Source organism: Gloeophyllum trabeum, assembly GCF_000344685.1.
Source record: "Gloeophyllum trabeum ATCC 11539 unplaced genomic scaffold GLOTRscaffold_00001, whole genome shotgun sequence".
Lineage (NCBI taxonomy): Eukaryota > Fungi > Basidiomycota > Agaricomycetes > Gloeophyllales > Gloeophyllaceae > Gloeophyllum > Gloeophyllum trabeum.
The window spans coordinates 305,318-331,861 of record NW_006920410.1 but is presented as its reverse complement, the minus strand read 5'-3'; the positions used below and the strand labels follow the sequence as shown (position 1 = coordinate 331,861).

At 53.4% G+C, this 26,544-nt stretch overlaps 7 protein-coding genes across 7 annotated transcripts; 1 reads left to right on the top strand and 6 right to left on the bottom strand.

The window, feature by feature from the left end:
* Positions 1-1,027: 1,027 nt before the first annotated feature.
* Positions 1,028-2,871, bottom strand: GLOTRDRAFT_112823 (general substrate transporter; the record flags this gene model as incomplete). Its single annotated transcript, XM_007862339.1, has 6 exons — positions 1,028-1,213; positions 1,282-1,637; positions 1,700-1,843; positions 1,902-2,159; positions 2,210-2,374; positions 2,430-2,871. The coding sequence occupies 6 exons, from the start codon at positions 2,869-2,871 to the stop codon at positions 1,028-1,030; spliced, it is 1,551 nt and encodes a 516-aa protein (XP_007860530.1).
* An 891-nt stretch (positions 2,872-3,762) lies between these two features.
* GLOTRDRAFT_67345 (uncharacterized protein) lies at positions 3,763-4,684 on the bottom strand. The gene is made up of 3 exons (XM_007862338.1): positions 4,517-4,684; positions 4,156-4,464; positions 3,763-4,103 (listed from the first exon to the last, which is right to left on the bottom strand). Exons 1-3 carry the CDS (start codon positions 4,557-4,559, stop codon positions 3,850-3,852), a joined length of 606 nt encoding a protein of 201 aa, XP_007860529.1. The 5' UTR covers positions 4,560-4,684; the 3' UTR covers positions 3,763-3,849.
* An 892-nt stretch (positions 4,685-5,576) lies between these two features.
* Positions 5,577-7,322, bottom strand: GLOTRDRAFT_123794 (MFS general substrate transporter; the record flags this gene model as incomplete). Its single annotated transcript, XM_007862337.1, has 6 exons — positions 5,577-5,760; positions 5,910-6,153; positions 6,207-6,350; positions 6,405-6,662; positions 6,721-6,885; positions 6,944-7,322. The coding sequence occupies 6 exons, from the start codon at positions 7,320-7,322 to the stop codon at positions 5,577-5,579; spliced, it is 1,374 nt and encodes a 457-aa protein (XP_007860528.1).
* Positions 7,323-7,986: 664 nt separating this feature from the next.
* GLOTRDRAFT_31568 (general substrate transporter) lies at positions 7,987-9,807 on the bottom strand (the record flags this gene model as incomplete). The annotated part of the gene is made up of 6 exons (XM_007862071.1): positions 7,987-8,169; positions 8,211-8,575; positions 8,628-8,771; positions 8,827-9,084; positions 9,147-9,311; positions 9,366-9,807. The coding sequence occupies 6 exons, from the start codon at positions 9,805-9,807 to the stop codon at positions 7,987-7,989; spliced, it is 1,557 nt and encodes a 518-aa protein (XP_007860262.1).
* An 825-nt stretch (positions 9,808-10,632) lies between these two features.
* GLOTRDRAFT_134798 (uncharacterized protein) lies at positions 10,633-12,028 on the bottom strand (the record flags this gene model as incomplete). The annotated part of the gene is made up of 3 exons (XM_007862336.1): positions 11,995-12,028; positions 11,069-11,908; positions 10,633-11,017 (listed from the first exon to the last, which is right to left on the bottom strand). The coding sequence occupies exons 2-3, from the start codon at positions 11,902-11,904 to the stop codon at positions 10,633-10,635; spliced, it is 1,221 nt and encodes a 406-aa protein (XP_007860527.1). The 5' UTR covers positions 11,905-11,908; positions 11,995-12,028.
* Positions 12,029-14,231: 2,203 nt separating this feature from the next.
* Positions 14,232-16,327, top strand: GLOTRDRAFT_118470 (general substrate transporter; the record flags this gene model as incomplete). Its single annotated transcript, XM_007862335.1, has 10 exons — positions 14,232-14,286; positions 14,345-14,382; positions 14,438-14,547; positions 14,611-14,880; positions 14,953-15,338; positions 15,394-15,433; positions 15,485-15,581; positions 15,633-15,894; positions 15,957-16,111; positions 16,160-16,327. 10 exons carry the CDS (start codon positions 14,232-14,234, stop codon positions 16,325-16,327), a joined length of 1,581 nt encoding a protein of 526 aa, XP_007860526.1.
* Positions 16,328-21,386: 5,059 nt separating this feature from the next.
* Positions 21,387-24,230, bottom strand: GLOTRDRAFT_112818 (G-alpha-domain-containing protein; the record flags this gene model as incomplete). Its single annotated transcript, XM_007862334.1, has 10 exons — positions 21,387-21,985; positions 22,048-22,101; positions 22,157-22,222; positions 22,278-22,362; positions 22,418-22,534; positions 22,597-22,805; positions 22,857-22,909; positions 22,966-23,199; positions 23,290-23,544; positions 23,971-24,230. The coding sequence occupies 10 exons, from the start codon at positions 24,228-24,230 to the stop codon at positions 21,936-21,938; spliced, it is 1,383 nt and encodes a 460-aa protein (XP_007860525.1). The 3' UTR covers positions 21,387-21,935.
* Positions 24,231-26,544: the final 2,314 nt, after the last annotated feature.

The following is a 26,544-nucleotide window of genomic DNA, read 5'->3' as shown; positions in this document are numbered from 1 at the left end:
CTTCACTCAGGATCACGCACTGAGTAACTCCAAAAGTCAGTCCAACGCCTGCGGGCTGAGAGCTAGACATTGTATGAATATCAAAGTGCTGGGACTCCCTAATGGTTGAACAGAGTCTTAACTAAGAGACGCTCAGTTACAGGATGTATTAGTAGACGGACCCGACGTGAAGGGCATTCGCCGATCTCTGGAGGGTATGACTCTGTTTCCTGCATACTCTTTCTGGATTGGCTTCTTTTTTCTGAACGGGACACTTGTAAACTAAGCGTTATCGGCGATTATACTCGTATAAAGGGACTACCGCACAAGCAGTAACCTCTGCGAGGACGTGCATTCGAGCTCGCTGAGTCTGAATTGAGCGTGAAGTAGCGTGAGATATAGCATCGGACGTCTCCGAATGTTATGATGGCTCATGATATTATCTTCTCGATGTTGCATACCACATAACCCTTCGGCGCTCAATATTAGTATCGATTATAGTTCATATACAATACAAGAACACATCTATATAAGTTTTGGACCTTAGGTTCCCATCCGAAAGAAGTTATAGACAACACAAGTCAACCTGTGACATAGTCGCACTGTGTGACATTACTCTACAGGCGGTTCTCGGGGCCTTGACAGCGGTGCCGTCGGCAACAGGTCCATCCTGCGGCAAAAATCGAGCTGAACGCTCTCTGTTGCCATAGTCATAACCCATCGCGGGGTATGAAAGGGACCATGTGATTCTGTGGGGCCCCACAGATTCGCCCCAGATTCGATCAACTCTTGTGCAGCCGGAGGTGCCGGGACGTCGGGACGTGCGTCAAGAGATGAAATACCTGGCCAAATCATTTCAAGCTCTGACGAAAGTGAAGAGGGTAAACGCCGGGACTATAGCCTCATACAGGAGTGGCGATCTTGTATACGGCCCCTGAATTTCGTGAAATGCAAATACACGACGTGGAATGGATGTCAATGCTGTCGGGAGCCAGTGAAGATCACTTTCATCGACTTACAAGGGGAACGTACATGCAAAATGCGGACGTCATGACGTCGTAGAATCGGACCGGCTCTTCTCTTCCAACGTCTCGACGTGCGTTTCGATCGACTTCCCTCCTGACTCCTTCGGACCCTCGTCTTTTCGCCTTGCTGCGACATCTTCGTCATTGAAGTGCACAGCGACCTCGTCACCGAATCTGCCATTGATCTCCTCAAGCGAGAGGCCCTTCGTCTGAGGTAGCAAGCCAAGTGGTCAACTTACAAACCATAACCATAACCATAACCCGAGGGACGACTCACTTCGGGGAACCATCTCCAGATCACCGCAATATCAATCGCCGTCAAGCATATAAACAGGAGGTAATACTTCCACTTGACCTGCGCCAAGGCCACAGGCCCGACCTCCAGATACAGGATCGTGCTAAGGAACGTGCCGATCATCGACCACGCCATCCCCTCCGACCGGACGTGGTTGGGGAAGATCTCGGAGCAGTACACGTAGCTCGTAGCGTCGATCCCTCCGGCGTAGAAGAAGATGTAGCAGAAGATGAAGAACACCCCGAGCGCGTTCCCGACGTGGTCTGCGGTGCCGCCGAACTGGGCGAACATCGCGCACTCGAGAGAGAGGGTGACCATGCAGCCAGTCAAGCCAATCACTATAATATAATATTCTGTGAGGGATCGGGCTAGGGATCGGCGATACGAGGCTTGAACGCACAAAGCAAGCGTACACGCCCCATATAGTCCATGATGACAGATGCCAAGAAGTTGGCTGCAGCTGCCACCGTCACGTAGGACGCGCCCAGCATGAGCACCTTCGCTCCCGTAAACCCGAGATCTTCGTACAACGTGACCATATAATCTGTTTCCGTTGTCTCAGATCTGCATCGGCAGCCCAAGAAAGAAGGTAATAGACGCACTGTACACGACCATCGCCCCCGTACTCTGTGCGGCATACTGCGTGAAGAAGCCCATAAACATCCGCTTCCTGTACGACGGCTTTGTGACAAGCTGTTTGATGCCACCTCCGCTCTCCCACAGCTTGGCGTCCATCTCGACTTGCTTCACCATCTGGTAAAACTCCTCCCGGGCGTATACCTGGTCCGGGTCCGATGTGGGGTTCGAATGTAACTTAGCGACGATTTGCCATGCATCGGCCTCCTTGCCTTGCATGAGTACTGATAGGCTGCTCAGCGTTGTTAAATACGAGACTGAGGATAACACGCACGCCATCGCGGAGACTCCGGCACCCATGGACTGCATATCAGCAGCAGCAGGGGGCACAGGCACTGCACGGCGATCGGGAAGCGCCACTGGAAGCTCAGATTGGACGAGTAGTACGTCCCGACGCCAATCCAGCCTGCGATGGCGTAGCCAGTCACAATCCAACTTCCTAGAGCCTCCTATGAACGTCCAAGGAACCATCATGTTTCCGAATATACACCTACCATGTTGACCGACGAGGAGGCCTCTGGACCCAGGCGGGCTCACCTCCGCCTGATATATGGGTATCAGCACCGCCAGCATGCCCATCCCCCATCCCGTAATAAATCTCGCGACGATAAACATCGCTGCATCGATACTCCCCGCTTGCAGCGCTCCGCCTACTATACACACCACCGACCCGACATTCATACTCCATTTCCGTCCGAACCTATTGCTCGTCCAGGCGACGGTGACGCAGCCGACCGCGCCTCCTGCGGAGAATATGCCGTTCACTGCGCCGATGATCTGCGTGGCGTATGTAGCGTTGGCAGCGAGGTTGAAGTACGCGAGGAAGCCCGGCTGGCCGATCGTGTTCGAGATGACGGAGAGGCCATATCCGTAGGTTAGTGAGCCGAGAGTCAGGATCAGGATGATACGGATATTATAGGCTGTGTAGTGAGCCATCGCGTAGGGTGCTCAAGTGAGCACATCTTCAAGTCTTGGGTGTGCGGGATGTTATACCCCTCCGAGAGATAGTCCGAGTTGGCGGAGTGAAGAGGAGCATGGGTAACATGACTCGCTGGGGAGGGCTATTATTGTCGTACATACCAGGGTGATGTCGAGGGATGCTGAAATGGTGTTGAGGAAGCTCCTCCAACTGGGCACTGGGCGGTTAGATAGCCCTGCAAGATCCTCGGAATAGGATACGTAGGACGGAAGACCGGAGCTCCTGCAAGCTCAGCAAGGAGCACTCGTGACTGTGCATCCATCCGCTCTTAGGCCACTAAGATGATAGACGCACAGACTCAGTGTCCTATACCTATATGCTGTCCCTGTCCTGTCAATGGCATTCAGAAGCCGATCTTGTACTGTGTGAGTTGAGATTAATATTCCGGCCTGGTAAAAAGTGAACAGTCAACGCAGCGATCAAGTGCTGAAGCGCTGAAGCTTTGAATACGCACCGGTCCCATCCACGAAAGCGGCCGACTAGGTTGGAGAACGAAAATGCTCAGAGTGCCAACGCTTGCAGGGTTCGAGTGTAGGGATCATCCAGACTTGATTTTACTCCAGGGCCAAGGTGTTAGCACCACGCACTGCAGTGCTAGCAACAATCGCATGACAATTATACCGCCACCGTCTCAGTAAACGGTAGGAACAGCCCGAACACAAACGATTACTACGTAGTAGAGATGTCAGTTGGCCCAATGGGCTGTCATATTCGGTGATCATCTGATGCAATCCGTTCAGAGCCCAAAGCCACATTACGGGCAAGGGTCCGAGCTCAGCGCTCAGCTCTGGCTGTTGTGGTCAATCGCACCTGTATCGGCTCAAGATCACGCTCGGCTATGTGGGTAAGACCTGCCTCCACACTTCGTTATGCTCGTCGCTCATAAATACACGAATAAATACACGAAAGCATCATTGACCATAACCAATGCTCCATCAGTCGAGCGCGGACAGCGATCGGCGGCGCCTGGGGACGCCAGGAGCCTTCTCCGCGTTCGGGCCCTGGATCTTCTGCGCCGCGTTGTTGTTGGGCGTCGGGTTGCCGAAGCCGCAGCCGCCGTCGCGCTCCTGCGCGATGACGGGGCCGGCGCACTTGCCGGAGTGGAAGCCACAGCATCCCGAAGCGCAGTCGTCGTCGGACGTGCAGGCCCCGGTGATGAACTGGGTGCCGGGTGCCTTCGCAGCCGAGGCTAGGAGAAAAGGAGTCAGCTTGAGGGTGAGGATAGAGCAAGGTGTTCTCACTAGAAGCGGGAGCAGCAGCTGGGGCAGCAGCGTTGTTGCCACCAGACGCAGCGGTAGCGGTGCTGCCAGGCACGCCCGGGGCCTTCTCAGCGTTCGGGCCCTGGATCGCCTGAGCGGCAATGTTGTTGGGCTGCGCGTCACCGAAGCCGCAACCTCCGTCACGCTCCTGGGCGATGACAGGGCCAGCGCACTTGCCGGAGTTGAAGCCACAGCAGCCGGAGGCACAGTCAGCGTCGGACTTGCACACCCCGGTGATGAATTGGGTGCCGGGCTGGCGGGGGAGCACGCTGGCAGACACCATAAGGGCAACTGGGAAAAATATGAGTAACGAAGTACACTGTGCACAGGTCGCGGAACTCACCCTGGGCGAGGAGAACGATCTTGGTGAAGGTGGTGAAAGACATCTCGATGATGGAGTGTTGGTTAAGCGTGAACGTGTGTGGGCGTGTAAATGAGCGAGTGAACGACTGGATGAGGGAGCACCGGGCTCTTGCACAAGAGAGTGAGAAGCGTGGAGAGGATCAACCTTAGAAAATACCGGCTGCAGGACCTCGGTTCTTATAGCCGCTGCAGACAGGGGGTGGCGCACGTGGGGGGTGCGGCGGTGCACCGGGTGCGGCCAAGCGCGGTGCAGCATATGGCAGGAGTGTGATCCGTTGTCGGGTATCGCGGACCACGGTCAATGATGCCAAGAAGGTGGCACTGGCAGCAACAATGCACTGACCGTGTATTGTCCTAGGATAATGGTCCTTCCACGAATACAATGTTCAGTGGCACTTCATTGGCTGGTGAGGTCGGTTTGCCAGAGGAGCGTGCTTCCGCACGAGGTCGACACTCGCTTTCAGCCGCGATTGCTTGACCAGTTGTCCCGGGACGATCAAAGCACCCATACGTACGGGAGAGATGATCATGGTCCAGGGTTACAGGTTGCCCTGCATGCATCCCCTTTGATCACAAATAACTGATGATCATCGACCAGCGCTGGGTCTTTTATGCCTCCCATCGTTCGTGACCACCACTTCCTGTCAACGCGCCGGATAGTGTGGTCGGTAGAGGCGCAGGTTGGAAATTTGCTTTCCTATTGTCCGTTATGGCCACAACGGTCGAACCAAGAGCCGATGCTGAACAGGATGAATCATGATATGACATGATGCTGGTGGGCTATTAATGTCCCCCAAGGCGTACTTGTCTATTATATTCGAACTCAGCTGGTACAATTGAATAGAACGTCAGACTGCCACAAATGCCGCCCACTCCAAGGCGTTTCGCTTGAAGACCGTACGTGCTCAGTATGTTGTTTCAAATGCCGCACTCAGTATGAATGTTGTGCACCAAGCGGTGGCAGCATCGTCATCGTTGGATCATAGTGAGTAAACAGAGAATCACAGAGTAGAACCAGCCACGCGAAGAACGCCACCATCTCAACTTCTCTGTTCTGAAACTTCGATGAGTACTTCAGCTGCCATCTTTGCCATCTCCTGAGGATCTCCACCAGCTTGCCTCCGGGTGTACTGCTCCTCGTCGAAATGCGCAGCGACCGTGTCGCCAAACTTCCCATTTATTTCCTCCAGGGAGAGACCCTTAGTCTGCGGGAGTGGACGGATGCTTCAGTCTTCTGTAAACTATCAATCTATGACTAGACAATGACGCACCTCCGGGAATCATCTCCAGATCACCACAATATTAACGGAGGTATGGGTTATGAACAGCAGATAGAACTTCCACCCAAGGCAACAGGTCCCACCCCCACGTACAATATGGTACTCAAGAACGTGCCGACCATCGACCAACCCATCCCCTCAAACCTGACGTGGTTGGGGAAGATCTCGGCACAATAAACGTAGCTGGTGGCGTCGATGCCGCCGGCGTAGAAGAATATGAAGCAGAAAATGAAGAACACGCCGAGCGCGTTGCCGACGAGGTCGTCGGTGCCGCCGAATTGAGCTAACATGGCGCATTCGAGGGAAAGAGACACCGCACAGCCCGTCAGTCCAATCACTGCGTGTATAGAGCATGAGTTCGCGAACGTCCGGGTCGTGGAGCGAACTCACGAAGCAGGCGTATACGTCCCATGCGGTCCATGAGGACAGCAGCGAGGAAATTCGAAGCAGCGGCCACAGTTATGTAGGCTGCACCGAGCATCAGAACTTTCGCCCCAGCGAAGCCAAGATCTTTATACAGGGTCACAATATAATCTATCCCTGCGGTATGAGATTTCCGTCGAACCGTCTATCATGGATAGGACTCACTGTACACTACCATTGCACCCGTGCTCTGGGTAGCATACTGGGTGAAAAACCCCATCCACATGCGTTTCCGGTAGGAAGGCTTCGTCACGAGTTGCTTGATGCCCCCCTTGTTTAGCCACAGTTCGGCATCCATCTCAACCTGTTTGACCATCTGGTTGAACTCTTCACGGGCATAAACCTGATCCGGGTCCGAATTGGGATTTGAATGCAGAGCAGTGATGATCTTCCAGGCGTCGGCCTCCCTGCCTTGCGTAAGCACTATAGCACGAGTCGGCTTGTAAGAGACGTTCCTGCCGGAATCTGTAGGTGTACGCACACCATCGAGGGGACTCGGGTACCCATGGGCTGCACACGAGTAGTAACAATGGGAACAAGCATTGTACAGCAAACGGGAACCTCCATTGGAAGCTCAAACTGGACGAGTAATACGTCCCGACGCCAATCCAGCCTGAAATGGCGTCTCCAGTCACAGTCCAGCTCCCTATGCATTATGTCAACGTGAATTTGAGGCAAAGTCATCTTGACGAATGCTGACATACCATGCTGGCCTACAAAGAGGCCTCGGGATCCCGGTGGACTGACCTCCGCCTGGAATATGGGTACGAGAACAGCCATCATGCCAATCCCCCAGCCGGTGATGAACCGTGCTACGATGAGCATAGTTGCATTGACACTTCCTGCCTGGAGCGCCCCGCCTATCGTCGAGATGACCGCAGCGACGTTCATGGTCCATTTCCGTCCGTATACGTTAGACGTCCATGCAGCAGCGACACAGCCAACTGCACCTCCAGTCCAGAGCAGACCGTTGATGGCGCCAGTGATCTGAGCGGCGTAAGACAGATCGACGGATAAATTAAAGGCGGAGAGAAATCCGGGCTCTCCTAGCGTGTTCCATATCACAGAATGAGGCGTAGCCATACGTTAGGGAGCCTAGAGTCAGGATCAAAATGACACGGACGTTATAAGCGGAATAATGGGACATGGCGATTGAGGCGCATGCACCGCAACATTATGGCTATCCAGTATATTATAGCTTCGCGAGAGAGGTTTCTGATTTTTGGGTTCAAGAGAGCCAGGGGAGCAGGACCTGCTGACGACAACTATTCTTGCAACAAGTTACGATTGAACGGCGGTGAGGGGTACTGGAGTACCAATCAAGAAGCTGTTGTGGAAGATAGAGGGCTGCAAGGTCTTTGGACTAGAATAGACAGGACGGAAGTTCGGGGTTCCTATGCATTGCGCAATCGTGCCACTCGTGACTACGTACCTATCTGCTCCTGGCGCAGAGCTCGCAGATACGCTGGAACCGAGTAGACATGAAGGGCCGCAACCTAATATGCTGTTCGCTCGTCGAACCCACAGCACATGTACGAAGACGTCGAAGTACGACCTACAGGGAAGTAGGTCATAGATCCACGCCCGCGCACGGATACGGATAGAACGAGGTGTGCATAAAATCTTGATCTTACCTTGCATGCCTATAACTTCCGCATGGAAGCAAGAAAGGATCCATAAGCCCTGCCAGTCTGTGAAGGGTAGTTTACACCTCTTGAATACAACGAGATTGAGACAAGCCCCTGATTCACACTGGCGTGCTATTGGACTGACTCTTCATCTCCAACGCCTCCGGGTGCGCTGCGGGAGAGCTACCCGAGCCCTCGAAATCCATACCAGTTCGCATCGTTTTGACGTCTTTGTCATTGAGACGGACGGCAACTTCATCCCCGAACTTGCTATTGATCTCTTCGAGGGAAAGGCCCTTGGTCTCCATAACAAATTTCAACATCCAGATCAAAATGTGATGACAATACTCGCCTCAGGGAACCATCTCCAGATGACAGCAATATCAATCGCTGTGAGGGATATGAACAGGAGATAATACTTCCATTTGACCTCCGCCAAAGCAAGAGGCCCGACTCCTACATATAGGATCGTGCTCAGGAACGTGCCAATCATTGACCAAGCCATCCCCTCAGATCGGACGTGGGTGGGGAAGATCTCCGAGCAATAAACGTAGCTCGTCGCGTCGATACCACCGGCGTAGAAGAAAATGAAGCAGAATATGACGAAGACGCCAATGGAGTTTCCGACGTGATTGTTGGTGCCGCCGAATTGAGAGAACATAATGCACTCGATGGAAAGCATCACCATGCACCCGCACAACCCAAGCACTGTGATTATTGTTGGGTAAGGACAGAAACACTCAAGGAGGACCGAACTCACGAAGCAAGCGTCTCCGTCCAATATGATCCATGACAAGAGAACATACAAAATTGCACGCCGACGCCACCGTGACGTACGCGGCACCTAGCATAAGGACCTTTCCTCCGCTTAAGCCAAGGTCTTCATACAATGTCACCATGTAATCTTCTCCCTGCGCGTCAGAGTTACGACCGAGGTAAGTCCAAAGCTTTGTACCCACTGTATATCACCATCGCACCCGTGCTCTGCGCGGCGTATTGCGTGAAGAAACCCATCCACATTCGTTTCCGATACGAAGGCCTAGTGATAAGCTGCTTGACACCACCGCCTCCAATCCACAGTTCAGAGTCCATCTCGACCTGTTTCGCCATTTGGTGGAACTCTTCTCGAGCATAGACACCGTCCGGATCCGACTTGGTATTTGAGTGGAGCTTGGCAACGATTTCCCATGCAGAACTTTTCCTGCCTTGCAACAGTACTGTTGGGTATCGGTCGGAAGTGTGAGTAGTATGACAGGCAAATTGCACAGATGAAACGCACACCATCGAGGAGATTCCGGAACCCAAGGACTGCATACAAGGAGAAGCAAGGGGAAGAAACACTGCATGGCGATCGGGAACCTCCACTGGAAACTCTTGTCAGAGGAGTAATACGTCCCCACTCCGATCCATCCCGCAATGGCATCACCAGCACAGATCCAAGTACCTAAATGTCTTCCTGAGTCCTCGTATGCACTCCGAATATTGTGTGTAGACGCACCGTGTTGACCTACCAATAGGCCTCTGGATCCCGGAGGGCTCACTTCCGCTTGGAATATAGGGATAAGGACAGCCATCATCCCCATGCCCCAGCCGATAACGAATCTCGAGAAAATCAACATCGCCGCGTTGACACTTCCAGTCTGTATTGCGCCGCCTATTACCGCGACTACGGCAGAGGCATTCATGCTCCATTTTCGTCCGTACCTTTTGCTCGTCCATGCAACGGTGACACAACCAAGAGCACCTCCGGCAGACAATACTCCATTGAAGGCTCCAATAACCTGGCTGGCATATGCTGAGTCGGTTGCCAGGTTGAAGTAGGACAGGAACCCTGGCTCGCCGAGCGTGTTGGACATTACAGAGAGGACATATCCGTAAGTCAGGGAGCCTAGAGTGAGAATCAGGATGATACGGACATTGTACGAGGAATAATGAGCCATCTGGAGACACGAGGCTCAACCAACCAACCTTTCCATCTAGTTCTAGAGGACGTTATTTGTGGCCAACCCAGGGAGGACACGAATTCGCGAAGTCAAGCAGAGCCAAGGTAACATGACTTGCTGGAGCGAGCTATTCTTGTAAATCTAGAAGACGTCGAGGGCTGTTGGAATGGGGTCAAGAAGATACCATGACATGTCCTTGGAATAGATACAAAGGACGAAAGACCGGGGTACCCGTCAATTCAGGAAGGTATCACTCATGACCACACCCCGGCGTCTGCTACGAGTCGACCGCTTTGACTAGCAGTATGAGCGCAGGTGTTTTCGGTGGCTGTCATGGCTTCGATACTCGATATGATCCTGGAGCAAAGACATACTCCAGGCCATTTGCTGCCAGTCAAGGCCACTGGAATCAGTCTGAAAGTTCAAGCATTGACAGAGCTGAATCGAGGTCTAAACAGACACGGCACCAGCTTTCGCACCCTCCCTCGGACGAAGTAAACTCAGATTCAGACTCAGTGAGCACGCTTTCAAGTTCGCCGGCAGAGGAAGATGTGATATGCTGGAGCTCGATACTTATTCCGCTGGCTTCCTCCCAGAAACAGCGTCAGTGAACGTGTTCTCCCTATGTACCGACCTGTCTCTTACGAGGCTGCAGCTCAGAAATCCGATATAAGGGTCATGGATCCGTGTATGTATGCGGTACATGCAAGAAATACTAATGCTATGGCTGTATGTCAGTGTCCCAGTGTATTAGTATAGATTATTGGTGGTGCGTTGCTGACAATTCGTGAGTAGATGCTGTGTATGTTGATTCTTGGATCTTCAGTCCTTTTCAGCGTGGCCATCCATGATAATTTGGTTGTCTGCGGCCTTTTCCTCCAAGGGTTTCTCCTCCTCCTGCATAACCTCCGGCCCTGCACTGTCTTTCCCTTCCGATATCTCGTCCGCTAGAGCCCCAGCTTTGCCTCCTCCAGGCTGTATGCTCTTCGTGAGCAGGTCGCCTACGAAACCTTCCAGAAAGCCTCCAATTGCCCACATGTTTTCTTCGACCATGATACCTATCTGGTGCACGACCTCGGAGTCTCGCAGGCGGAACTGATCGTACGACAGATTGATGACCGGGATGTAGACGTCCGCCGCTGTGGCGATGTTGTTGTACGTCTGCCATAAGGTTACGGGAAGTTGGAGGATGGACGACAGAATCTGACTGTTCTGACGTGAGTAAAGCTTGGATAGGCGGAAGGGACGTCAGACGCACTAAGGAGTACTGATCGGGGTCTCCAACTCGTACGTCTCCCTCACTTTTATCCATCGCGCCTCCTCCATGACCATCACGAACCTGCCCCGATCGCTACTCAGGCTCGTCCGCCACTGCATATCCACCTTCCCGAGGGCGTATATCCTCCCCTGCCAATTCTTCGTATGGTACTTCTCCCCCATCACCGTCACCATCATCTCCTGCTCGCCGCTCATCCCGTCGACCTCCTGGCGCTGCTTCGACTCGGGCGACTGCCACCGGTCCGGGACGCCGAAGCGGACGCTCGTCTTGAAGTCGTCGAGGCGCAGGGTCTCGCCCTTGAGCATCGTCATGATGAGATTGCGCCGGAGGATCTCGACCCAGCGCGGCGTGCTCTCGCTGTCAAAGACGCGTACGCGGAAGTCGTCGAGCTGGACGTTGACGTAGGTGCCTGCGGTGAATCGGAATGCGTACGGGAACAGCCAGAGGGTCAGGAGGGCGCGCTCGACGGAGGCACTGGCTTGTGGGGATGCGTGGAAGATGTCTTTGATGGTGAGGGTTGCCCATGCGGGATACGATGGTCGAGGTACGCGGAATCTCAGCACTACTTGTGCAGCTTTGAGCGTGAATGGCTGGTTGGGCAACTTGAGGTCTGGTCTTGGGATGCTCGTTCGGTGCGAGTAGTAGAAGCCATCGACATGGATGGATAGTGAGGGTCTCAGGTGGAGTCGAATTCGACTCACTCGGAGAGTGCGACCGGCAAGAGTTCTCGTTAACAATAAAGAGAAGAACAGAGAGACCACGCAAGACAGAGCAGCAAACAACAGAGCTAGGTTGTGTAGAAAGAAAGCAGGCATAAATCTAGCATGAGAGGGTATGCGTCGATAGTCGTTACGGTATACGCTCATGAGAGTCGTGACAGTTTACAATACGGAATGGTGTCTCACCGGCCGGGTAGTGGTGTATAGCAAGCCGACTTTGAATTGACTGAAAGCTGTGGGCAGGGCCGGCGGATACAGAACTGTCAAGGGCGGATACTGATGACGTCGGAAAGGCACATAGCTAGGCATGGACTCCCATGTTCGAATCCGGCCCAAGGTACACGCAGCAAGCATTGTGTTTACGCGATTGACTTGTCAGTTCGACACCACGCAGCGAGGAGGCCAGCTTGGCATGACCAGATGAGGATGAGGCAAGACAAAGCAGGAGGACAGGAGAATGCAGCAGCACAGCTGTAAGCTCGGCACGGGATCCAATTGCAATGTTGCCTCGTCTGGAAGAGTACTGGCATCGTTATCAGGTGTGGCCCTTCGAAAGTTGGGGAAATCCAGGCGAAGAACATGAGCACGATGAAACCAATGCGTTATATCAGAGCAGTCAGAGAATGGGCTCTCTTCTCGCAATTGCGCTCATGCGCTCATAAGCAAGGACGGTGTGCAGGCACCCATGATCCAACGGCAGCGTGCTCGGAAGAAACGACCGGTCGACGCATGGATGACTGCACACAGAAGAGGGCGAATGGCGTGCTAGCTGAGCGGATCCTACTCCAATCCGTCAAGCTTCACGGGCCGCGACAGGCGAGGATTGCGGTCTATGTACGTCAACGCACAGACCAGGTGATGGAATAGAATAACCATGGCTTCACGAAGAGAAGCAGAGATCGTCGACATTCCCAGAACATACCTGATTCATAACCTAGCCCTGCAAATAGCCTCTGGCTGACGGCCTAGGAAAGCTCTCTCCTTAAGCACCTTGGTCGAAGTACTGGTGCTCAAGGATCGAGCTTTACGGGTTTGTCAAACCGCCTAGCAGAGAGTGTCTCCATGGAAGAGCAAAGAGCGGGAGGATTCGAGTCTTCAAGTCGCCGCTAGGAGCAGCCGAGGCAGGCACGGAAACTAGGAGAATTTGCTGAAGTCGATACAGTAACTATAAGCACTCACTCATCGCACACTCCCAAAATACATAACAGGCAGATACCAACGTCAACGATGATGATAGCACAAAGTACCCACAACGTAGTAGTATCAGTGCGGGTAAATCTTGGATCCTTGAGTTCCCACATTCGCGTAATAGCCACAACATGACTGGCACATTTCTTCTTCTGCAACGACGATAGCAAATACAGCGGTATACATGACGCCCTTCCAGTGTGCTTCCGGCCTACTGGAACTACTGGTTTGGGAGCACAAACACTCAAAGTACCGTTCGACACTATGCCACAATTTTCGGATTCGTGTGTTCCCCAATGACGCGTCGCAGGGACCTCACAATTCGTCCCGAGATCCTTCAACGGAAACTCGAGCTAGGTTCGAGAATTTAAGATTAGTTTACTAGTACTCTGTCCGCTTAAGGGGAGCTTGAATCCAGCGTTCCTCTTCGATTGCATCTGCTGCCGAATTCGAAGACACTGGTAAGGAGCCACCTGACTTTCCTGTGGGCCATTCAACTCCGTGTCGCGCACAGCTCTCCATATACTAGGAATCGAGTTCCGTATGTCTAGAGGGATGTCGGAGGCTCAGGCTCACTACCAACCATGAATGCACGTATGCCAAGAATCGAAGCTGCCGGTCGGTGGGTTTTGGGATTCGGGATGAACTGACTGTGCTACTTATTAGCTACTTGGCGTACTGATAATGGAGGTGCCGTAAACGGTAGCTGCCTCTTACTTTGGTCCTTGAAGGCGAAAGTCACCATTAGCAGATGGCCTCCAGCCGAACGCAAGTTGAGTGCGGCACTTGTTGCATTCATTGAGCATACATGAATCGTTTTTCGCAGTACTTCCAGTCTGAAAGTTGCGAAGTTGGCCGGCCCGGATCCAGCACAATAGAAGACTTAGTGTATAGCAAAATCTGACTTGCCACTCTCCTGGAATGGGAGGTAAAGGTCCGAGACGTTCGATGCAAAAATACAACGGCTCATCCAGGGCGATGGAGCTCCGTCGAAACACCCTTTGGTGCTTAGATCGACTGTAGGGTTCACCCCATGACGCTTTCAGCCTACGAAAATACCTCTCTCCAACTTCGAAGAATGCTTGATACCTCACCGTGCTCCCACAGATGACCTGCTGATACACAGAACGTATATAACCCCGTCGATTGCGAACCTTTCCATTCACCCGTCTATCAGGGTGAACTTGACACCTTTTGCTTAACCTTGCTTTGGCGAGGCGCGCTTTTGTTCCAGCATGAGGCTTTCAACGAACAATAAGGCCATTATAATGGCTGTATTCATCGCCTTCGGTAAGCGCATATCTTCAGGAATACGTACCATCCTAGCACTGATAGAATATTATTCCAGGCGGATTTCTATTCGGCTATGACATGGGTGTCATCTCAGTAGGTCGCTTCGTTCTTTACTCCCATACACTCCACTGAGTTTTCTGATCACCAGGGATGCCTTATCATGGATGACTTCATAGACCGCTTTGGACAGGGTCCTCCAGGGGCAAGAGTACTCACAAGCTCACGGTCGTCAATAATCACGTCCCTACTATCGGCCGGGTACGTAGACCGTCCTTACTGCTCACGCGTAATCTTCTGACATGATACTGCGTTTGCTTCAAGTACATTCGTTGGCTCGCTATGCCAGGCTTTTACGTCGGATAGGTTCGGCCGCAGAGGCTCGCTCCTGTTCTGGAGTGGCATATTCACCGTTGGAACTGCCATCCAGACTGCCACCAATCGATCTATAGTGCAGCTTGTCATAGGTCGCTTCATTGCGGGTCTTGGAGTAGGTGCCATGTCTGCGATTGTGCCCCTGTATAATGGGGAGACTGTACCCAAGGCCATCCGCGGTGCACTACTGGTCGTTTACCAGATCCAGGTTATCAGCGGGTGAGTACATTACTTATAGATAGCCGTAGACGTCGCGTAGTTGGGTACTGATACATGCTATTATGCTTACAGCATATTCATAAGTTATGTCATAGAGCTCGGCTCACATCATCTCAACAACTCCGGCTCCTGGCGCATACCCGTTGGGCTGCAGATGTGTTGGGGCCTCATCCTTCTCTCCGGAATGTTTTTCCTTCCTGAGTCGCCGCGCCACCTCCTCGGCACTGGTCGTCGAGACAAGGCTCGCAAGGTGATCGCTCAAATGAACTCCGTGGATATCGACGATCCCTTAGTCATGGAGATTGTCGAAGAGTTGGAATACGGTATAAAGGCCGAGAACGAGGGAGGCAAGGCGGGATGGCTGGAGTGCTTCTCGACGAGGAATAAGTTATGGTTCAGGACGCTCAACGGAATCATGCTGCAAGCTATTCAACAACTTAATGGGCAGAATTTCTACTGTGAGCTATAGGAGGTCTCTCCTCTTCACGGTCTCACTAACTTATCATTGGCCAGACTACTACGGAGATACATTCTTCAAGAGTGCTGGAACAACGTAAGTCTCTCGTTCCATTTTCCAACCGACTGAGGCACTGACCCCATGCAGACTTGATCCGTACTCAATTCAGACGATCCTTGGCGCTGTGTCAGTAGTTGGGACATTTCCCGCCCTCTATCTCATAGAATACTGGGGACGTAGAGATGTGCGTATTGAAAAATATCTCCCCTCTTGACTAGCTCATCACTTCTCTCAGTCTTTACTAATCGGTGCGGCCCTGCAAGCGGCCTGCGCCATAATTGCTGGACTTGTGGGCCACTTCACATTAGCTCCTAGTGGCACCCCTACCAGCCAGCTTACGGCGCGGAACAAGTCCGGAGGAGATACACTCATCGCATTCGCAGTCCTCCACGTCTTTTCCTTCTCTTTATCTTGGGGACCAACTCCGTGGGTTTACCTCGGGGAGAGTTTCCCCCTCAGAGTTAGGCCTAAATCAATCGCACTGGGTAGCGCCTCAAGTACGGTGGCCATCATAATGACTAATATGATTTTACGGGTTATTAACGGGATGTGTCTACAGATTGGATATGGAACTTTTTGCTGTCGTTCTTCTCCCCTCGTATCGCCGCCGACATAGGACCTCTAGTGCTGCTGATTTTCGCAGGAGTCTTGATATTTGGTTTCGTATACGTATACATATGCATACCAGAGACGAAGGGGCTCCAGCTTGAAGAAGTACGTGACCTTTGTGATATGACCCGTCTATCTTCTGATCGTATATAGGTGGATGAGATGTATCGAGCGAACATCAAACCATGGAATTCATACGGCTGGCGACCACAATTATTCGACAAAGTGGACGAACCAAACCATGAAAAGGACGCCAGTGCAGACTCTGGTTCGGTGGAGGTGCGTGAGGTCATGGAGAAGAAGGAGAGTGATTCGGCGTAGATACATACGTGGTTTGCCATCTGTTCAACTACTTAGTATGTGTGGTATATTGACGCACGCTTGCCACATCGTGCACATGCGGGAAGTTGGTCCACACTGTATGCCCGGCTGAGGGGCATCCCACCTCATACTACGAATTGCGCACTTCACCATGCTAATACACCCACGTACGTGTCCGTAATGAATAAATAACGCCATCGTCCGCAAGTAAATATCGGATCGTATACAACAGGATGACAAGAAATTACACCGCTATTCCAACCTGTTTCGGGAGAAGATTTAGTCGGCTTATCTCAGATGGAGAAGAGGAGTAACTCACCAGGGAGGCGCTACTTGGCATTTCACTAGAAACCGCAGAAGAGGCCGCTGACAGGCGGCTGGGACCTAACGGCCCGCTGTTGTCCGGAGGAGCACTCAATAGGGCCTTCCATGCGCTTGGAGGACCGCTACTTGACACGGACGAGTTCGATGAAGCTGCCGATAATCTGTTCACTTGATTGTCCAGCCCTGCTTCAGACGTGGCTACACCTTTCCATGCGCTGGGCGGTCCGGGACGATCTACTAAAGGGTACACTAGTTGATTCGCGGGATCTAGGAAGGGGTTTGTCGCAGCGTCCCCAATCGACGCAGGAGCATATTCAAGTCGAGCAGTCAGCGATTGACGTCGCTCTATCGGAGATGTCAGGGGGATAGGAGAAGGTACGGTAGTCATCGCCGAATGGTCTTGTGGATCGCGGAACGGATCCCTCATGGAAGCAAGGGTACCCTCTGACGAGCCACCAAGTATGGGCAAATGGATGCGTGGTATTTCCGTCATGGTACTGGCGATGGAATCTCCTGAGACCGATCCCCTCTCCGGATCAAGCGGACCTCTTGGTACGAAGGTGGGAGATGTGGCCGCGAGCGAGCTCGCTTTGCGTCTTCTTCGTAATGCCATAAACACAAGGAGCAGAAGGACGACAAGGAACACGACGCCGCCTACAGCGCCCCCGATGATAGCGCCCTGATTAGCGCCGGAGCCCTCGGAGAGTCTGTGAGGGTAGAAGTCTTCAGCACGATAGACGAAGTATCACTTAGGATCAGTGACGTACCCAGTGCTCGTCGGGCCTGCAGGCAACGTCGATATTTGTGCGGTCTCGGTGGCAATGCTTGTCACACTCGTTGTCAAATGCCCATCCGAACTGAAGACGCTTGACGACACGATAGTAGTAGGAAGGATCTTGGTGGTGAGCTTCTGTGTCGAGGTGTTTGTGTTTGCAACATTTATGGCGTTACTACCGAGCGTATGTCAGACACTTGAAACAGATGAGTGAGGATTGTACGCACCTCCGAGATACACTCGTCACCGTACTACTTGCTGATCCCAGATTTACGGTAGTCGCCGAAGCAACGAAGACGGTGCTGGAAAAATCAGAGGTCGTCCCTGCAGCTGCAATGCCGCCCGCTCTCGTGGGACTCGCGGTCTGCACGGGGTTTGAGGCGGGGTTAGATGCGGACCCAGCCGGCGTATTGACGGTTGCACTTTCAGAAGGAGCTGGGTTGGATGGTCCCGGGATCAACTGGGTTGACTGAGACTGAGCCGGGTTCGCTGGGCTTGACTGAGTAGTGGATCCAGCTCGAAACTGCGTCGACCCAGATCCGGGGTTCGCGGAAACCGGCTGCCCATTCGGAGCAGTAGCCACGTTCCCTGAGCTGGCCGGTGGTTCTGGTGAACCGGTGGTCGTCGCTGTCCGTAATGTAGTCTTTCCGGTGGAGAAACCTCCGTTGGGGTTGCCTCCTCCAAGCGACTCCGACGTCTGTAATGGAGGAGACGTCGATTGAGGGGAGCTCTCCGCGGACGACACTGGCTCAGTAGGCTGGGGGTTGAAACCTTCCTTGGTACTTTCAGGGGCAAACGGAGGGGTAGGGATGGACGGGTGGAAAATAGAAGATAGGATACTGAGCGGATTGGGCTCACCAGAGCCGCCTCCTGCACTTGGGGTAGGCAACCCAAAAGGCTTAGACAGCGATCCCGGTGCCGGCCCCGCGGTACTGGGCAGATCGGTCGGATCAGGTGTAGACCTATCCGTGGTATTGGGAATCGGCAACGACAATGGCACTGAAGCTGGGATTGAAAATGTTGGGAGGTGTGGTTCAAACGTATCTCTCGTAGGGGCGCCGGGCAAAGAAAAGGGGGGTGAGAATGGATTGGGGATCCCAGAGGGAACGATGGGATGAGATGAAGCTGGGTCTGCAGACTTGACGGGATCTGTCTCGGTTACCTGCGCAGAAGAGGTAGGTTGGTGACCTCCAGCACCATTTCCTTCGGTACGGGTATTATATGAGGGAGGTGTAGGCACCGAAAAAGTAGGAAGGCTGGATGTTGGCCACCAGTTCGTGGGATCCCATCCTCCGAGTCCACCCCTTGTAGTTGTGAATGGCGTCTGAGTGACCTTGCCAGTCCCGGCGCTCTGAGTAGTGCGCGCTGCGGACGTGTTCAGATTCCCTCCATCGGGCTGTGTGGATGAGTCAGGAGCGGACTGCGTTTTGCTAGATTCCATTGCTTTGGAAGAAGTCGCCGTCGAGTGTCCGCCGTTCCCGCCTCCTGGAAGCCCCTCCGAGCTACTGATCCCCCAAGGATTCCCTGAAGGGATTGAGGCAACCGATATCGGAGGCGACGGGTGCGGAAGAGTGGATGTGCTGCTCCCGGGGGTGGGAAACTGGCCGAACCACTTGCTCAGTCCATGACCCGTGCTCGATGTATGCTGCCCGGAAATGCCGGTTGGGGTCCCCGTTCCCTTACCTTGCGTAGTCGCAGAAGACGGCGTAGGTGTTTTCGCCTTTGGTACAGTATGCGACGCGGCAGTCGTTTCACTCTCCAATCCTGCAGTAATCGATGCACTCTCTTCAGACCCTGTCGTCGAACCGGAAGCCGTCGACTTATGATTCCATTGAGAAACGGAAGGCGCGGAGGAAGATGTCGCGTGACCCCCCTGGCTGTTACCACTGCCCGAAGTAGGGTCTGCAACGGATGTTCCAGTGCCCGTGGGACCAGGCAGCTTGGTCTCCGGATCAGTGGGTGTCGTCGAGGGTGGTGTAGGATGATCAATGGACGGGGAATTCAATAGCTGTGTAGCCGTGGTCGATGGACCGGATGACGACGTCCCACGTTCCTGAGTTGCACTGCTGGACTGCGGAGTACGGTCAGTGGATGTCCGATCTACCACTACGCTCGAAGATCCCAGAAGGTCCGACGAAGTAGTTCCAGGCAAAACCGAAGTTGAGGTGCGCGAAGGAGCAGCGGACGGCTTAGCATCTGACACCGAAGTCGGTTCTGTGGTATCTGTGGCCGAGGATGACGGGAAGCCAGGGTTGGTCGACTTACTCTCTATGGCTGAAACCGTGGAATGAGAAGGGGAAGTGGTCGGCTTTGAATCTGACGCTGAAGCAGTCGGCCCCCTGGTATCTGCGGCCGAGGACGACGGATTGGCACCAGGGTTGGACGACTTGCTCTCGACGGCTGAAGCTGTAGAACGAGGAGCAGCAGCAGACGATACGGCAGTCGACACTGGAGCAGTCGGTCCTCCGGTATCTGTGGGAGAAGACGACCGATCCGATCCGGGGTTCGTCGTCTTGCTCTCCGTTGCCGGGGCCACCGCAGTCGTAGTTGCACCACGACCAGGCGCTGAAGACTCGGAACTCGGAGCTGCTGCGAAAGATGAGTGAGCCAGGGAAGACTCAGGGGCTGCATCGGAAGTCTTAGCGGGGGGAGCTTTACTAGAAGATGATACTGTAGGGTTAGCAGTAGGTTCCTCTGCTTTCACTGAAGTGACAGGGGAGTTCGAAGGAGCGGCATTGTGAGAAGCGGACGGTGCCTGCATCGAAGTGGGCGTAGGTGCCTTGGACTCGACAGCGGAGGAAGTCATTAAAGCATGTGTAGCGGTAGGGGACTCGGACGCATGCTGGGCAGAAGGGGAAACACCTGTCTTCTGCTGCTCAGCTCCTTATGAGCCGAAACACGACAGATAAGCCCGAGATGATCAAGTAATCAGAGGGAAACTATGGGACGGTCAAACTTAGAAGGCACTCAATCAAGTGATGATTATGCTACTCACCATACCAGCTGAGCTATCCATGTCTGAGGTCGTCGCACGTCTCCAGGACATGCCTCGCATTACGGGTGACATTAAAGAGGTCTAGTAAGAAGGACGAGGATGCAGCCCACCAGTGGTGGGGGAGACCAAGGTAGCCTGGCGCTGACATCCCTCTGACCGTCTCCTTCATATCAATCAATAGTTCGGGGACAGCGGCATCTTTCCGACGCACTGCATCTAGCTGCAATTTTAGAGCACACTGGAACAACGATCTTTACCCGAAGTCTGCTGTATTGTCCCGTCCAAGGTAGGAGAGGGGCAAGGCGTGTGCATCCCGCGCACTGTTACTGATTCTGTCCGCCCCGCCACCCACAGGCGTCAGCGAAGACATATGACGAACGTCCATGATTCTGCTCAAGAGACTGGCATCGTGGTTCCCATTCCGTCGTCAGCAACTATGACACTGATAGATTTGATCACTCGCAGCATAGCCATCCCGGCGTGTGTCCCCATGTACAGTACTGTATTTCCGGCACCTCCGTCCATCAGGTCTGATGTTGAGGTTTGATATGAACTGCCCAATGAATAGCAATGAATCCATCGGATGGTTATGGATTCGCACTTCTCGCCAACCCTGTAAATCCGTCGACTTCCCGAGCGGTCCCGACGCTGCGTGCACTAGCACCACTCAAGAGGCTCGGTGGTTAGGGTAAAATAAGCGCCAGGGGGACTCGGGGGAGAGAGGGGCGCATTCGGTCGAAAATTCTGTTCGCCTCGACGAGCTATGCCGAGGCTGCCAACGGCGGCTCACGAATAGCGTGGTCGATGTGGATGCAACTGCCACGGCGGGGCACGGGGAGCGCCAGCGCCTCGATCCATCACAACCTTGTACCGTCTGCCGGAGGCAAAAAGCCAAATATGCCGCGGCTCGCTACAGGTACCGAGCTCAAGGAAAGAGGCTTGGATGTTCTTTGCATGTAGTCCAAAAGTACGAAAGAGAGCGAGAGAGTGTACAATACAGTTTGTTGTGTACCACCGATATCTACATCGACAGACTCCACCAGGACCTGCATCAGCCGGGAAACCACCACTCAGAGTCAAACGTACGCAGCTCGACCACTCACCGCTCGCGAGGTCGATAAACGTCAACGGCGAAAGGAGGAAGGACAAATGAGAATGGGAGTTGAATACAACGAGTTCGAGTGTGAGTTCAAGGACAGCGAATACAAAGCATCACAAGAAAGAAAACATCGAAGCGTAGGATACAAAACGGCGCGTTGGCACGGGCGAGTCGAGGACGGAGTGCGGGCAAGGGTGGCATCGAATTCGGCTTTGAGTGGGTGCCAAGTAGGCTGGAATGGGATGGAATGGTATGGAGAGGACTGTCCCGCGTATGGATTGATTAGGGGCGGCGCCGCTGTCTGGATGAATAAGGTGGGCGGGCCAGGTGGGTAAAGTAGACGCGAATAAGGGCGATCATGAGCCAGCCACCGGGAGCAATCGCCGGCATGTCGTACGTTGCATGAGGGGGATTATTAAATCAATTGGATATCCTTCAGGTTGGCTTTCAGGATGATATCCCGTACTAGCGGAGGAACGGGAGCGCGTCAGCATACATCGGCGGTCGGCGGGGCAGGCGAGACGTACCATTATTGATGATAGTATGAGTCCTCCTTGTATCAGTTACGGACGTAAAATGTACTGAGGGATACGGACGTGGGTGGAGAGCATCGTTTTATGTGGCAGAGGGACTTACTGTACAACTCTCGGTCTCTGTTGGGAGTATGGTTCTGATGCATCAAACCGAACTTATTGTAGAAGTCTACAGAAACTTTGATTTAACCGCTGCAGAGCAAGTGGGACGGAGGACCACATACATTTCCGAACAGACTCGTAATCGTTTGGTCTGTCACCATACGAAAACAAGTGTTGGTTCAACTGGATGCCGCTCTCCAGTTTTGCCTGCAGTTCTCAAATCAGGAAGCACGGCCGGCGGGGTTGGAAACATCAAACCTACCTTCAACAGGTCGCACTTGTTCAGAAACAGCACTATATTCACATTCGCCAGCAGTTTATTTGAAACCACCGACTTCCAAAGTAATAGCGAGTCTTCCAGCCGATTCACTCGAGGATCCTACAGCGCAGACTGTCAACACGAAGCTCGTCCCCATGTAAAGTACAAACGAAATAACACACCTCGGCGAGCGCTTGGTCAAACGCGCTTATTGGCGCCAAGAAAATAATAGCATTCACGTCCTCAAAGTACGGCGCCCACGCTTGCCGCTGGCTCCGCGCCCCACCCACGTCGTAGATCTTCCACTCCACGCCGCGAACAAGCCCGTGTGAGAGCATAAACGAGTGCTCGATGACCCCTAGCGTCTTCAGCCGCGCTTTCAGGACGTCCTCTGAGCACGATGAGCATACGAAGCGGAAAATGACAGTATAGAAGTGCGCACCATCAGTGGGAATGTACTTCTTGGCCGTTATTCGGTCGATCTCGTCCAGATAACTACGTCGAAGGGGAATCAGGACGGTCACCGCTTCCAACCGTACACAATCACTCACAACCCACTGCTCTCCTCCAGCCGTATGCGCTTCTGGTCCAATATCCACCGCACCGTCTTATCCCTCCACAGCTCCATCATCGCCGGCGCGCACGCGTAGAGCACATGGCACGGGTCGTCCGGGTCCTCCCACCACCCGACGAGCTCGTTCGTGTCCCCGCCCTTCGGCCGCCCGCCGAACGAGAACACCTTCTTCCAGTTGCTGTGCGTGTGCACGGACACCTCCGACGCCATGCTCTTCAGCGTGTGCGCCGTCGCGCTCGACGCGGACGGCGAGAGCTGCGGCGCGGGCGCGGGCGACGACGGGCCGGAGCTGCTGCTCGACGACGCGGGCGACGTCGGCGCGAGGCTCACCGAGGACGCGGACGCGGACGCGTACGCCGGGTCCGTGTGCGTCGGCTCGTCCTCGTCGGGCGACGAGAGCTGCCGCGACAGCCGCTCCTCGAGCCGCGTGAGCGGCGCCAGGCGCGACGCGTACCGCTCGTAGTTGGGCACGGCGTAGCTGCGCGGGTTCCCGTTCGACGAGATGATGAGCGACGCGACGGACTCGGCGTCGTCCGGCGCGTCGTCGCCGGTCGCGCTGCTCGCCTCGGGCTCGGGGGAGATCGCTTCGAGTATCCTGCGCGCGGTGGTGGTGACCCATATAGTCGCGCGCTGGGAACCCGGAGAGATGAGGACTCACCGCCGTATCGAGCGGACCAAGTTGAGGTAGATCACGGACCGCCACGCCATCCGCTCTGCGCGGAAGGCCGCGGGAGTGTGCAGAAGCTGGAACTCTGCGATAAGGCAAGGGCAAGTAGGGCAAGTGCGTTAGCCGCGGTCGGAGATGCATCAGCGCATGCCCAGTTGCGATCAGCCCTGCCCTGCAAGCCGGTAAGAAGGGTCCATAGCATGTTGCGGGCTCAGCTGCATTTCACAGATGGACACCGCCTTGCTGGGCCCTCGTACCGCCCTGCAATCGGCAGGTACTGATGCACGCGGGGGGTGGGGGAATATAAGGGCGTACTCACGCTTGAGGGTGGTGCTCTTGCCGCTCTCGCTCTGGCCGAGCAGGAGGACCTTGACCTCTTTCTTTTTCATCCGTTCCTTTCTCTCCTGCCTGATCATCTCGTCAATTCCGTCGCTGACCTTCTTTGCGTGGGCCTCGGCCTGGAGCCGCCGCTCGCGTTCGTTCATGGTTTCGTCCTCGGGGGGCTGCATGACGCGCTCGAAGGGGTCCGAGAGCGACCTCCGCCGATTCGGCTCGAGCTTGGGCGCGGCGGGCATATTAACATCGTAGACCTGCGACGGGTACGAGGAACGCGAGAGTATATTTGAGGGCGCCAGGATGGACAATTGCGACGGCCACGACGGCGGGAGCAGCAAAAAAGGACCGTGGAGGACGGAGGCAGGAGGCGAGCGACGCGAAAGGGAGGCGGCAGGAGAGTTTGAGAACGTTCGCTCGAGAAAGGCGGTCTCTACGAAGACTCGATGTCCATTCAGCGCCGACCAGTAGTTACCTTTTCGGGCCTAGCGCGACTAAACAAGTTGCCGGCGGCGGCATCTCCCGTCCGAAGCCCGCCCGTCGCACAAGGCGGACGCCACAAATGCAATAAACTCAGGCACCGTCGCCAGGGAACGTCCCAGGGCCCGTGATAAAATAGCGCGTATTTGCAAGGCCCAAAGCTTTGCGGCACGAGAGGCTCCACTTTTCTGAAAGGCTCACGGATCAGTGCGGCACGCTCGCTTACCGAAGAGCGGGTTTCCTATATATCACCTCCGACTGCCACAAAACTTGTAGGAGACATATCGTAGGTATCTGCAGAGGCTCGTTGAAGAAGAATGAGGGCAAGGGAACAAGAAATATGAGTTTTAATGAGCACTTCGCAGGACGGGTGGAGCAAGGGCTACCGGATTAGGTAGGTAATCCTAAATCTTCTGGATCAGCAGCTCCCCATTATGGATCAAAAGTCGTTGGGCCTTGCAAATATTGGCTTTTGTACATGATTCTGGGGTGAAAGTAGTGTGTATGGCAGCCACTCCGGAGCCCTGCCAGCTGCCGGCTTGCCGGCAACTGCCAATTTTGCCGGGTGGCAGGGAGGTGGCAACATATCGTGGGACATCCATCCTGAACCGGCTGGAGACCCATGGTATGGACCTCGACTACACTCAATTCATTCTCCATGAGCCTCTGAGGCGATTTAAAAACCTCTGAACTAGTGGTATGAGCAATCAAGATAATATGCCGAATTTTTTATGTAACAGTAAAAACTGAATGAATTTTGGTATTTTCTTGATTTCCTGCCACGTCCTGCCACAGCCCTTTGGGTCTGCCAGCCGGCATTGCCACTGCCGGCAGCTGGCATGGCAGGGTGGCACAGCACTGCCAACAACATCAGGTGAAAGGTCATTGGCCTCACTAGCCAAAAGTAGCCAGTAGTCGACTTAGATACTCAAACAGAATGTAGACCTCAGTATATTCTCGAATGAATATAGGACAGTTACAGAGTGGGAGCAAGAGGAAATAATCCAAGCACGAGCAGAGTTGCTGCCTTTAAAGGATGCGCAACGGAAACATGAACCATTTCACAATGACGCGGAAGCATCAACTTCAGCCATAGCATCTCGATATAGCACCTCTGATACCAAATACGGCAACCATAGTAATCACCATGATTACAGGGGGCTCACAAAAAATAATCTATCGTGTGCTGTGATCAGATTCCCTTTCATACACCTTTTGCCCAGCCCTAAAGACTATAACTTGCAAACTGCTTGGACGGGCTGCAAGATTTCCTATTTTCATTTCCAATGAACCTTTCTGTATATGATTGTCTGTGGCTATAAGTATACCTTTTGTGTGGTTTAGACAGGCAATAAAATAGAAAATATATATTACAAGCTTCAAAATTCTTGATAAAGATTATCTTTTGTGGGCCCCAGAATCATTTACAAAAGCTAATCTTTCATGTATCCCTACTATACAATCTTTTGCTAGTGCAAAAGAGTGCAACTCCCGAAGTGAATGTCACGCTCACCGACAGCCCAGATGCCCATCAGTTTCTATTGGGGGACTTGCACCATTTATGAGGTGGGAAAATGTTGGTCAAAAGGGTGAGTTATATTTACAGACATATCTCTGAGGTGTCAAAATATAACCTGTCCTCCAGCCTCAAAATAGTATGTATAAGTCTTTGTATGGCACCAGCTGCCAAAGCTCACTAGTATCTTATATTCTCCAATTTCTTTATTTACTGAGGAAATATGATATTTTTAAAAACTCAAGCACTGCCAAGAAATAGCTATCCCCAGCATTAAAATAGAATATTTTGAAGAGCGTAAAAATGTATGGGGAATGTGCAGTATTGTGGTTACTCCCTGCATTCTGGATAGCCAATGCCAAAAATAATCTGTTGGGTTCACTTTTGAGCACAGGAAAAGAGGTTCATACCAATGTTAGTGGAATGCATTAGTAAATATCATTTCTCCAATAGAGCATATTTGCTGTGGTGGGGCCAATGGGGTTGCTTAAATCCATCAAAATTCCCTTACTTGGGAGCTCCACCCGTAGTAATTACCACACCGAATATGCTCTAATATC